The 12988-nt window shown below is 41.7% G+C and overlaps 1 protein-coding gene across 1 annotated transcript in view; it reads right to left on the bottom strand.

Annotated features, from left to right (window-relative positions):
• CSMD1 (CUB and Sushi multiple domains 1) overlaps positions 1 to 12988 on the bottom strand; it is a 1848896-nt gene that overhangs the window by 69986 nt on the left and 1765922 nt on the right. The window contains exon 53 of the mRNA XM_088832674.1: positions 6372 to 6545. Within this exon, the coding sequence (XP_088688800.1) occupies positions 6372 to 6545 (174 nt within the window). The remainder of the gene's footprint in view (positions 1 to 6371; positions 6546 to 12988) is intronic.

Here is a 12988-nt window from a genome sequence, read left to right as displayed (position 1 = left end):
TAGGACCATCTATTTACAATACCATATAGCGAGGGTTGTTTTGTCCAATTCAGCGGATGGAAATCGTTTTTCTTACCTCTTCTTCTCCACCCGTAGTCCATGAGTTCTAGAGCAGGGTCCCGGTCTCTGCACCACCTCTGAGCCCTGCCTGACCCAGAGGCGTGTCTGTGAGAGGACATGGTCCCTTCCACATGTTGTTGCCATAGTCCCAGACCCTCAGCACCACAGGGCCACTCAGAGCTCCCCGAGGACCTCCTCCCACCCCCGCTCTGTGTCTCTGCAGCCGTCACTAGTTCTGTGGGGTGACTTACTCCTGCAATGACTCAAGTCTGTTTCTGCAGGTTTGGAGACACCTCTGCTCGTGAAAGCGCCCCTGCCCCCAATAATTGAAGCATTTTGTGTGGATCTCTCCCCTGCCACTCATTAATCTCAATTTTTTATTAAAGATACTGGGCTTTTATCTTATTTATTTCTTTGATTATAAATTCCTTACAGAAAAAAAAACACCTTCTATTAACTTCCTATCCTATGCAATATTTATTGAGGAGTTAAACGAACATCACTAGACAATATTCAGAAACACAGACAGAAGTGCCTGTGGCTGGGGAGAATGTTGTGCTGTTCACCTCCGAGCCACAGACAGCACACATGTAAGCTGTGAAATTAGCGCTGAGTGCTCCAAATAGTTTACCTTCCCTGACTATCACACAGCCTAAATTTTAGACTGAAGATCAATTTTATACCAGGATCAAGGAGGGCGGGGTTAATCTTTCTCCTCGAATATCTTTTTGCTGCAATACAAGCATTGTCATAACCAGTTGTTTTATTAAAAATCTGTACATGGATGTGTCACAAAACACAAGGTACTTGTATCCTTTCTGGTTTTATTCTCTAATAGCTATGGAAAAGCAGGGTCTACAATATCATTTTGAATCATGTCATCTATTAACAGCTATCATCTCCCCATAGGTCATCAAAGTGCAGCAAATGCAAACTTACCTCCAATAACAGCAAGCAAAATAATGAAATGAAAAAGAGATAATGTTCTTTGTGGGGGAAATGTCTCAATCTATCACTGATATCTTGAGGGCTACCGACTAAAGAAGTAAGAGAGTGAAAATCACGATGGGTTGTTATGTGTTGAGAATGCCAAAGGATATCAACGGTCTTAAAAGATTAATGTGGTTCCTGCGATAGGAGATCTGATTACAAATGGACAACCTGGTGGAGTCGGCATGTTCTCTGTTGAGTTCAATGCAAGCTACCGCAGGGAAGATAAACAGAAGAAGATAATTAAGGGCGCATGGGGACTATAACGCTTCCCTGATGGATTATAAGGTACCTGATGCATAGATACGGGGCCAGCCTCCTTGGCACTTAATTCTGCAGCCCAGGGAGACGTGGAGGGCTGCACAGCAGACGGTGAATGAGAACACTTCTGGGCAATCCCCAGCCTGGCAAGACCCTGCTTGTAGCAGAGATGCCACACTGATTAAGCGAGGGCAAACCCTTTAGAAAAATGTGCTCTCATGCTCACAGGTAGCACTTTGCCTAAATTTTAGCTCTAATAATGGTTGCTCACAGGGTTGCCAAGTTTTCCTCATTCTATCTTTCCTCAAAAGTTCTAGCTTAGAATTCTGACAAGGGACCTCAAATACAGCACAGGTTCAGTTCTCAGAAGTTGGACAAAGATCATCCTTCATCTTCTTAAATCCAGCTCTCCTACTGTTAACAATCACGAGACTCCCACTGTGACAGTGCCCATGCATGTGCTTGGCCATTTCTGCTGCCACGATGATAAGGAATCTGGCACGTTCTTCCCTGATGGAAATCACTGGAAATAACCATTGTACCCCAGCTAGAAACAGGATGCCTGCTCCACGTGAAACAGAATCTCAAGCAAAGGAATTCTTCAGTTCTAGTAACTCTAAAAATAAACAAGATACTTCACCTACAACTTGAAAAAATGCTCTTGCCAAAGTGTTTTGCATTATGATGGAGAAAGCGTGCTGGGTATAGAATCAAAACAGTGCAGAGGCCAGGGGAGGCCACAAATGCTTGCCAGGTGGCCAACCACTTCCTCAGGAAGTCTCCGTTACATTCTTGGACAGATACCAGTTGTTGAAGAATAAATAAGGGAAAATATTTTCTATATTGAATCTGAAAACTATTTTTCTGTATGCACATCTAGTATTTCAAACCAAAGAATGGAATTACGTATCACTAATGTCATTATCAACCCTGGTCCTTGCCCTCAGCAGATGTGTTTAATTAATTATAGTTTCTAAATTTTTTCCCACCAACTGTTAAAAATATTTGAAAATAGCTATTAATTACTCCTAACTTTTCTCTCTGCCAAACTGAAGATTACAAGTTTTCTAAACATTCCTCACATGTCATGGTTACCAGAACCTTCACCACAAGTGCATTTCAAGTCCTTAGCAGCTCACTTGAACTACCTCACAGAACTGAAGTCTTCATGCCAGATATGGACCGCCTAGGCACATGGGGGAGAAGGCAATGGCAAGCCATTCCAGTACTCTTGCCTGGAAAATCCCATGGATGGAGGAGCCTGGTAGGCTGCGGTCCATGGGGTCGCTAAGAGTCGGACATGACTCAGCGACTTCACTTTCACTTTTCACTTTCATGCACTGGAGAAGGAAATGGCAACCCACTCCAGTGTTGTTGCCTGGAGAATCCCAGGGACAGAGGGGCCTGTGGGCTGCTGTCTATGGGGTTGCACAGGGTCGGACACGACTGAAGCGACTTAGCAGCAGCAGCAGGCACATGGGACAAGAAGGAAACTGAAGGAAATAATACCGGTGCCGCAGCCATCTCTTAGCACCAATGAGCCTTCTTCTGTGTGTGCTATGACTTCATAATTTTCTCATCATGTACATTTAAAGTTATTTTACTTTTCATTTTGAGTAAAATATCATACTAATTCCATTATTTTCTTATGTCTGCATGTGTACATACTAAGTTGCTTCAGTCCTGTTTGACCGTTTCTGACTCTATGGACTGTACCCCATACTGGGCTCTTCTGTCCATGGGATTCTCCAGGCAAGAGTACCAGAGTGGGCTGCCATGCCCTCCTCCAGGGGATCTTCCTGACTCAGGGATTGAACTCACATCTTTTATGTCTCCTGCATTGGCAGGAGGGCACAAGCGCCACCTGAGAAGCCCTTCTTATGTCTAAAAAAAAATCTATTTGGCCAATCATTGATGTGAAGGGTTCCTGAATCTGCCATCAGATATTTATTTTCAGTCTCTCAGCTAGCATTGCTATGGTCTTTCCCTATCTGAGCGTCTCCAGCACTGACAGTACTCTGTTCTCCACCTGCTTGTCCTTCTCCCCAAGTTCTCCACTGTCTCCACGGTCTCCTGGGTCCTGCGGACATATATTCTTGCCAGGTCACATATTATCTACCCATCAGCAAGCCATTTTTTCAGGAAAAGAGCTATCCTCCATTGTCATATTCTGTGTATTATGAATTCCAACCTGTAAAGTCTCAGACTACATTTACAACTTTCAGAATCTTTAGACTTCTTACCCATTCTTTACTCACTGGTTTAGAATCACACATGGCTGTGCATCATTTCTCATCCTTTTCTAGGGGCGTGTTTTTGTTTTGTTTTGTTTACTTTAAATATGCTCTGGCCTCCTCCAATCGCACTGTTCTTCATATCCTGCATCCCGGTTCTACAACACTAGCATTTTATACATTATCATCTGGACATTTTTCTTCCTCTGCCTTTCAGCCTAAATCCCTCTTCCAGAAGTGTCTCAGTCATGCTGCGTCCCTCCGAGGCCATGCCTTTGAGCACCTCCATCCAGTCAACTACGCATCTCATCCTGTCTACTTCAAAGCCCTAACCTTCCATCAGAAGAACGCCATGAAACAGGTGAAGGTTTCCTTGCAATCAACAAGACTCAAGCTGGCTCCACGACTCAACAGTTACAAAGACTGAAGTTGGCACTGAAATTCCCTGTGGCCACTGCTGCCTTAGCATCCCAGGGTCACTGGAAGGACCAGTAAGGCTTTTGTGAACAGTGACCCACTAAGCAAATGAACATCGAGTTTACTTTCTATCTCACAGTTAAGAGCAGAGATGGAATTTCTTAGATCACCTGATTCCTTTCTTTCCAGACACGCTTTACTGCAGCTGACAGAGAAAGCCTACCCCAACCACAGCAGTCTTAGGGAAAGCACCACTCAACAGCCAATCTCATAACAGCAGCAGGAAAGCACAGGACGTCTCAGAAGCAGCACTGCCTCCCAGAAAGTATCACACAAATCCCAGGGAGATGTCCTGGATAGCTGAGAACTACAGTGACTACACTCAACAGGGGACTCGCACACAGGCCTCCTATTAGAACAGCACAGATCCAAGTCCTGCGCTAATCTGAAGAAAGTCACTTCATGGAGAAGCATGAGAACCTCCTTCTCACATCAGTTATCTGTTTCTTGGTCTGCTGCTTTACTTTCATCCACTTCCTTCAAATTCCTGTTTCTTGAAATTCCCTCCAGTGGAAAGAACAGATTATTACTATTTAAATTCACTGGTCCTGGCTGAGTTCCTGAAGTCAGCCTCACCTGAAGAGGTTCAGAAGCCTAAACTTCCCACTTGCACTGCGTTGGAGTGGTTACAAAGCTATAAAGATCACAGAGACAGTTATAAAAGGGGCTTCCCTGGTGGCTCAGTGGCAAAGATTCTGCCTGCAATGCAGGGGCCACAGGAGATGTGGGCTTGATCCCTGGGTCAGAAAGATCCACTGGAGGAGGGCATGGCAACCCACTCCAGTATTCTTGCCTGGAGAATTCCATGGATAGAGGAGCCTGGTGGGCTACAGTCCATGGGGTCGCAGAGTTGGACAGGACTGAACCGACTTAGCATGCATACATGCAAAGGCAATTAACATATTTTGCTAATCACTTGCAGACCTAAAAGAAGCATTAAAATCTCTGCCCTTTAAATCGCTTACTCAGCAATTTTCATACACTTAATTTCTCAAAGGAAAAACTTTCACCCAATTTTTAAAGATTTTTTTTTTAATGTGGACCATTTTGAAAGTCTTTGCTGAATTTGTTACAATATTGCTTCTGTTTTATGTTTTGTTTTTCTGGCCACGAGGCATGTGAGATCTTAGCTTTCTGACCAGGGATCATATCAGCACCCCTGCACTGAAAGGTGAAGTCTTAACCACTGGATCACCAGGGAAGCCCCTCAATCCAACTTAAAAAAAAGATCATGTAGAAAATGTTAATCCTTGGGGAAAAGAAGACCAAATTATTAATACTATGCACACTTTCTATTTTACAAAATTCACTGTCCTTACACTGATGGACATTAATGGCACATTAGCTTATTAATGTAATTTAAAACTTTTAAAAAATGATAACAAAGGAAAAGTGGAAGTTACTCAGTTGTATCTGATTCTTTGCAATCCCACGGACTGTAGCCTGCCAGGCTCCTCTGTCCATGGAATTATCCAGGGAAGAATACTGGAGCAGGTAGCCATTCCCTTTTCCAGGGGTTCTTCCTGATCCAGAGATCCAATCAAGGTCTCCTGCATTACAGGCAGATTCTTTACTGTCCGAACCACCAGGGAAGCCCTATTTTAAACAATTCATTGTCCTTACATCGATGGACATTAATGGCACATTAACTTACTAATGTAATTTTAAAATTTTTAAGAAGATAACAAAATATATGACAATTTTAAAATTTATTTTTTGTGCAGTCTATTTTTTTTAATGTGTGTGTGTATGCATTCTAAATTTTTTCAATTTTTAAATCTTTTTAAAATTGAGATAACTTACAGGAAAATGCATGGATCTTAAGAATATAGTTCAATGACAGATTCACATATCTATATAACTCAGATTATACAGATATTATTATTATTCTTTTTGAGGTGATGAAAATGTTCTAAAATTAAGTGTGGTGATAGTTGCACCTATCTACAAATATATTAAAAACCACTCTACTGAATATTTTAAAGGGATGAATTTTATGCATGTATGCATGTAAATCATAATAAATAAAAAATAGTAGAAATAAAAAAAAATAAAATAAAATAAAACCATGAGTGTATTCGAGGGCAGTCCTACCTTCAGCACTCTATAAAATAATTCTTGTGTCATTTAAGGTGACATGTGACCTGCATTTATCGCTCAGATTTTTAAAAATCCCTTTAGATACTTAAAGAGGAAGTGATACTCTAAAGAGTAGTGTTAAGAGCCAGGTAGGATTTAGTTACCCTTGGTCAGAGTTTTCATGTCAAGAAGTACCGGGTTCTGTCTTTCTGTTCTCCATCTTTGAGGTCTGTCTGAGGTAAAGCAGTGTCCTTAGACAGATTAACTCACCCAGACAGCGAGTCTCGGGGCCGCTCCAGAGCCCATTGGCCAAGCATTCTCTGACGTGGGACCCCACGAGCGTGTAGCCCGAGTTACACGTGAATATGGCTGTGGCACCATAGACCGTCAGCGTTCCAATCTTGTTCCCGTTCGGTGGAAAGGACAGGCTTCCACACGAGATCACTAGAAGGAAAAGAAAAACAGAGTGAACGCTGTTGCAGGTCTGACGCAGGCTACTCTCTGTGTAAAAAGACAAAATCTCAAGTCTTCATTTTCATTGAGAACCCGGGGGCAGCGGTGTCATCTCAGGGCGAGATGATCCATCACCTGGGAAGTTTAATTTCCCTTCTCTTGTATCCTTGGAATGAAAACTTGAAAATTTAGAGTGGAATCCAAAATAGGATAAAGCCCTTCCATCAACCGTTGCTATTTTTTTTCGTCCTCACAGGTAGCTAAACTTTTCTTCAAATACACAGTATACAAATATCTTAGCATACAAGCAAGTCAGTCCAACGAGTTGGCTTTCTGTCCTCTTTTCTGCTTCCATCAATTACAAGAATCGCATCACAGTTACTAGACATCCACATGTGTGTAACAGGAATTGAGACACGTGGCTGGGCTTCCCCAAAGTCATCAACTGGTACAAAATGTGTGGAATTAAACCCAGGATGCCCACTACAGTAGAAGCACTGAGTTCGCTTTTTCTTTCATGCGCTATTTGTTGGGACCATGAGCTTCATAACAATGCTGTACTATATGGAATGTGTGCTGACTTTTTGAAAATTAAAAAAATATATAAAAACTAGACCTTAAGTGATTATAGATGTAGGCAAGCAGTTTACAGGTATGTTCCAGCATAATTATTGACCACTGACCACTTACACCCACACGATTACTCCAGGTGGGGAGATGAACGCAATGGTCACTCTCATTATAGATACTTGTTATACCACCCGACTCCCTGCACTTGCAAAATCCACCCGTGTTTGAGCACACACACACACACACACACACACACACACACACAGCAAATCAGCAGAATCTCAGGGAAAGAGGGAATCATAAAGTCATCAAGGTGAACTGCTCATTAGGGGCTTAAATGTGATTTAACAGGTGAAAATGAAAGTGTCTGAAAAGCTCTTCTAAGAGGAGTGATAAAAATTTCCTGCTTCACTAAGTGAGTTTTTATGTGCAAAGGGCCTGGGGCAAAGCTGCCAAGTAGCTAGAATTGACTGAGTGCTCGTTAACAGTAAACTGATAAGAGGTAGTAAAAGGAAAAGAAGAAGAGCACACATGCTGGCTGCAGGCCTCCCGGGGACCACTCAGCTTTGCCAATTCCAAGCTCTGTGACACCGCCAACCTCTCTTGGTCTCTGAGTCTGGCTGGCTCATCTTTGAAGGTTAACGCCAGCCCTGGCCAGGTAGGGCTGTGCACTGAGCTCGGCGAGAGGACAGGGGGTGGGGGCCACTAAAGCAGCGCCCTGCACCTGGCTGAGGCTGGGCCAGTGTCCGCCAAGAGTGAAGGACACCTTGGGGCCTATTTGGGGAACTGGTTCCAAAATCTGAAAACCTTTACTGAAAATTCAAGTGAAGACAATTTTACCATTTAGACCAATCTTTCAAATTAAGCTAATTTTACTCCAAGACCCAAAACCCTGGTTCCATTTCAAACAGACATGCAGACACAGCCTGGAAATGTGTGCTCTGGGGGCACTGCTCATCAGAAATCTGGAAAGGTCAGCTCTGGAGTATTTCCTGATGAGAACATTATTGTTGTTGAGGGAGCTGTGAGGATTTCTTAGTTTCTGGGATTGCTACACTCTTACAGGGTCGTATCTTATGCATTCAATAATACTGCTAATGCATTCACTCTTCCACATGCCAGTGGGTTTGACTCAGATTTAGATTTTTTAAAATTAATTATAAACTTCTCATTATGCCTTTTCTCAAACATAGTATGAACTTCACCTTGAGCGTGATGATATTTAAAGATCCCCTTGTAGCCACTCCTAGACAGCATATTAAAAAGCAGAGACATTATTTTGCCAACAAAGGTCCGTCTAGTCAAGGCTATGGTTTTTCCAGTGGTCATGTATGGATGTGAGAGTTGGACTATAAAGAAAGCTGAGCGCTGTAGAATTGATGCTTTTGAACTGTGGTGTTGGAGAAGACTCTTGAGAGTCCCTTGGACTGCAAGGAGATACAACCAGTCCATTCTAAAGATCAGTCCTGGGTGTTCATTGGAAGGACTGATGTTGAAGCTGAAACGCCAATACTTTGGCCACCTGGTGCGAAGAGCTGACTCACTGGAAAAGACCTTGATGCTGGGAAAGACTGAGGGAAGGAGGAGAAGGGGACGACAGAGGATGACTCAGCATGAGACCCAGCAGATTAAAGTACGTCAATCGAGAGTCGGGAAAACAGACTTCTGAGAAATCAGAAAGAGGGAGGTAGAGATACAATTCATGGGTGGCTAAAGCCCAGTTCTGCCTTCTTTTCACAAATGAGGGTGGAACTGGGCTGCCAATGGTTCAGTTTAAGAATCAGTGTGTTTTTCATCTTTTACTGTTGTGAGTATGTAAATATTACTGACTGAACACCATTTTCTTATGACTGGTCAATAGAATTCTATATCATTAGAGCCACCATTTAATAGAAAAATCTGTAATCATTTTTTAAAATCCAGATGTATATCAGAATTATCTTAGAATTTTCTGAAAAATACAAATGCCCAGGTATTGCTTTTTTAATTTTTTCTGGAGCCTAAGATGAATTTCTAAAGAGCAGTCCATTTTAAAAACAATGGGCCTATATGATGATCTTTGACTTTTATCTAGTTTGTTTCACTTTTTCTATTCAATATTCAGTGCTACCATATCACTTAGTTTATGTTCTCTAATTTCTCCATCTCTTTTGTTGTTACTCTTCCTCAAACCTTTATCAGTGTAGTGCAGTTCAGTTCAGTTCAGTTCAGTCACTCGGTCGTGACCAACTCTCCGCGACCCCATGAATCACAGCACGCCAGGCCTCCCTGTCCATCACCAACTCCCAGAGTTCACTCAAACTCATGTCCATCGAGTCGGTGATGCCATCCAGCCATCTCATTCTCTGTCGTCCCAGCCTCCTCCCACCCCCAATCCCTCCCAGCATCAGACTCTTTTCCAGTGAGTCAACTCTTCGCATGAGGTGGCCAAAGTATTGGAGTTTCAGCTTTAGCATCAGTCCTTCCAATGAACACCCAGGACTGATCTCCTTTAGGATGGACTGGTTAGATCTCCTTGCAGTCCAAGGGACTCTCAAGAGTCTTCTCCAGCACCACAGTTCAAAAGCATCAATTCTTCGGTGCTCAGCTTTCTTCACAGTCCAACTCTCACATCCATACATGACCACGGGAAAAACCATAGCCCTGACTAGAGGGACCTTTGTTGACAAAGTAATATCTCTGCTTTTTAATATGCTATCTAGGTTGGTCATAACTTTCCTTCTAAGGAATAAGCGTCTTTTAATTTCATGTATACATACATACGTATATATATAGTATGTATAATATATATATTTTAGAGAATTTAAGAATTATTGCCTAGCTAAAAAAAATATGACATTTAATTCAACTTGGTTGACTTAGAATGAATAGAATAATTGATTTCTAATCTATATTCATTCAAAACTTTGATATAGTTCCATGTATTTTGGCAACTAGTATTACTACTAAAATTCTACAAATTTATTATCTTAGTGATTAAAAAAAAAGATTTCAACAAGGCTTAAAGCTTCTAATCCAATTCTGAGACTATAAAGAAATACAATGTTATTTTTAAAAAAAGGAAAGAAAAGAAAGAAATTCACATGTGATACAGTATTATTAACTGAAGGATAGATTTTGTTCCAATTTCACAAAACTTTACTCTAGTGTCCATTATTTGTTTTCATATCTTATTCAAGACTCCACATTGTATTTTATTGCACTGAGCAGCCTCAGCTGCATGCAAAAATTTTTGGTAAATTCTCTTTTCATTTTTATTCTATTACAAATATTTTCTTTTTTTTTGATGTATTATGTATTTATAATACTTTTTAAAAAACAATTTTAGGAATCTTTACTTAAAAACCACCTTATCTTAAAATGGAGTGACTTTGGTTTTACGAGCAGCAAGCAAAGTACAGAAGCAAAAATGCATTACAGGAGCATTAAGTTCTACATTAGGTCACAGCATCTAATCTGAAATCACACCCATAAGATCATTTTTCAGGATATCTGGGAAATAGTTATTTCCCAGGATGTCTGAACCATAGCTACTCTATTTTGACTTTTAATTGTTAAAAAAAAAAAAAAATTTAATAGCCAAAGCAGATTTCACCATTAATTTTCCTTGTTATGGCTTCTTAGGTACATTCATCATTTAAAAGTGGACATTTATCCACTATATGGAATCTAGAAAAATGGTACTGAAGCATTTATTTGCAGGGCAGCAGTGGAGAAACAGACCTAGAGAACAGATTTATGGACATGGGGAGAGGGGAGAGGGTGAGAGGTATGGAGAGAGTAACATGGAAACCTACATTACCATGTGTGAACTAGATAGCCAACGGGAACTTGCTGTATGGCTCAGGAAATTCAAACAGGGGCTCTGTATCACCCTAGAGGGGTAGGGTGGGGAGGGAGATTTAAAAGGGAGGGGACTTATGTATACCTATGGCTGATTCATGTTGCGTTCTGACAGAAAACAGCAAAGTTCTGTAAAGCAATTATCCTTCAATAAAAAATTAATTTAAAACAGTGGATATTTAATTTGCAAATATATTTGAACTGTGGTGCTGGAGAAGACTCTTGAGAGTCCCTTGGACTGCAAGGAGATCCAACCAGTCCATTCTAAAGGGGATCAATCCTGGGTGTTCACTGGAAGGACTTATGCTAAAGCTGAAACTCCAATACTTTGGCCACCTCATGCGACGAGTTGACTCACTGGAAAAGACTCTGATGCTGGGAAAGGTTGGGGGCGGGAGGAGACGGGGACGACAGAGAATGAGATGGCTGGATGGCATCACCGACTCTGTGGACATGAGTTTGAGTGAACTCTGGGAGTTGGTGATGGACAGGGAGGCCTGGCGTGCTGTGGTTCATGGGGTCGCTAAGAGTCGGACACAACTGAGCGACTGAACTGAACTGAACTGAACTGAACTGATGGGACTTAAAAAGGTAACATTGATATTAATTTCTCATTTAAATGCTTTCTCCTCTGCAATCACCTTCTGTGTTTTTTTTAGTCTAACTTTATTGAGGCTTTTGATGGCTAAGTTGAAGATCTTAGTAAATGTCACATTGTACTTGAAAATGTGAGCTATTTTCAAATATCTTTTGGTATTCATTTCTAACACAATTCCACAGTGATTAGAGAACAGACCCTATAATGATCTCAATACCTTTAGACCATGAAATTTTTCCACCTGGTTTTATGTTCCTTATGTTCCAGTGTCTCCTAGTTTACAGCCTTTGGGAACTTGAATAGACTTTGTATCCTACTGTTGTGTGAAAATTGTATAAATCTTAATTATGTTGAATTGGTTCATAGTGCTTTTCAGGTCTACTATATTCTTCTACTTCTCTGTATATTCATTGTATTAATTTTTAAGAGTTTGATATTGAAACTCCAACTAAAAATCTTAATTTTCTACTTAAAAATAATTGTAATATATAGCAGAACTATATGTAACCTTGTTATATATTTTCCAAGTCTCCTGTAAATGTTGTCATACTTCCATAATTTAAAAAATAAAAAAGAGAAAAAGAGCAAAAGAATCAGTGTTTTTGTAAACACTCTTCTAAATATTAATAGAAGACTAGGGACCTCCCTGGCAGAAGACTCTGTGCTTCTACTGCAGGGGGTCTGGGTTAAATCCCTGGTCAGGGAACTAGGATCCACATGCCATGCAGCAGGGTCAAAAAATTTAAATAAATGGAAGGCTCTCCCTGTAAGTGTCCAGCATCCCAGAATGGCAATCTGAGCCCTAAGGATACAAGGCTGAGGTGCAGAAGGCAGCCCCTGTCCAGCACACCCCCCACCTCAGGGTCACAGGACAAACAGGGAGGATGGGAAGCTGATGAGATTGGTTATCTGCAGGAGCTCTACGAGAGCTCCCCACCCACGAGAGGTGAGCCAGCGCCTGCGTGCAAGTCCCTGTGTCCTATGTGAAACTGACAGAGGATGTTGGCTGGGAAAGTCTGAAATAGCAGAAGGTAGAGCCCCGACTCCTCCTCCACTCGCCTTCTGAGCTTAATGCCTGTGTCTCGGAATCACAGCCTGAGATTCCTAGTGGGAGGTCACGGGAAGTGGGGTGCTCACTAATTCAGGCGTCTAACGTAGAGAAGTTCAGCACCTTCAGTGACCGGGCAACCAGTCAAACCAGGACACCCTGGGGAATGGTGAGGGACCCATGAATAAATAAGCTTCGGGCAGGGGTGCTGTCCACTCTCACTCTGCGCTCCCAGAGGTCTGGACCCTTCCTGATCCACCTCCGTGATCCTGGTGAAGAGCATCAGTGGGTGCGTCATCACCATTTGTCCCACTCAGATTCATAGACTGGATCAGAGTGACTATCACAGACAGTGAAGTGTTGTTTCTTTTGTCC

This window comes from Moschus berezovskii, chromosome 26 (genome assembly GCF_049115385.1).
Source record: "Moschus berezovskii isolate FMDL1 chromosome 26, NW_MosBer_1.0, whole genome shotgun sequence".
Lineage (NCBI taxonomy): Eukaryota > Metazoa > Chordata > Mammalia > Artiodactyla > Moschidae > Moschus > Moschus berezovskii.
The sequence above is the reverse complement of the archived record's forward strand: the minus strand, read 5'-3'. Positions and strand labels throughout refer to the sequence as shown.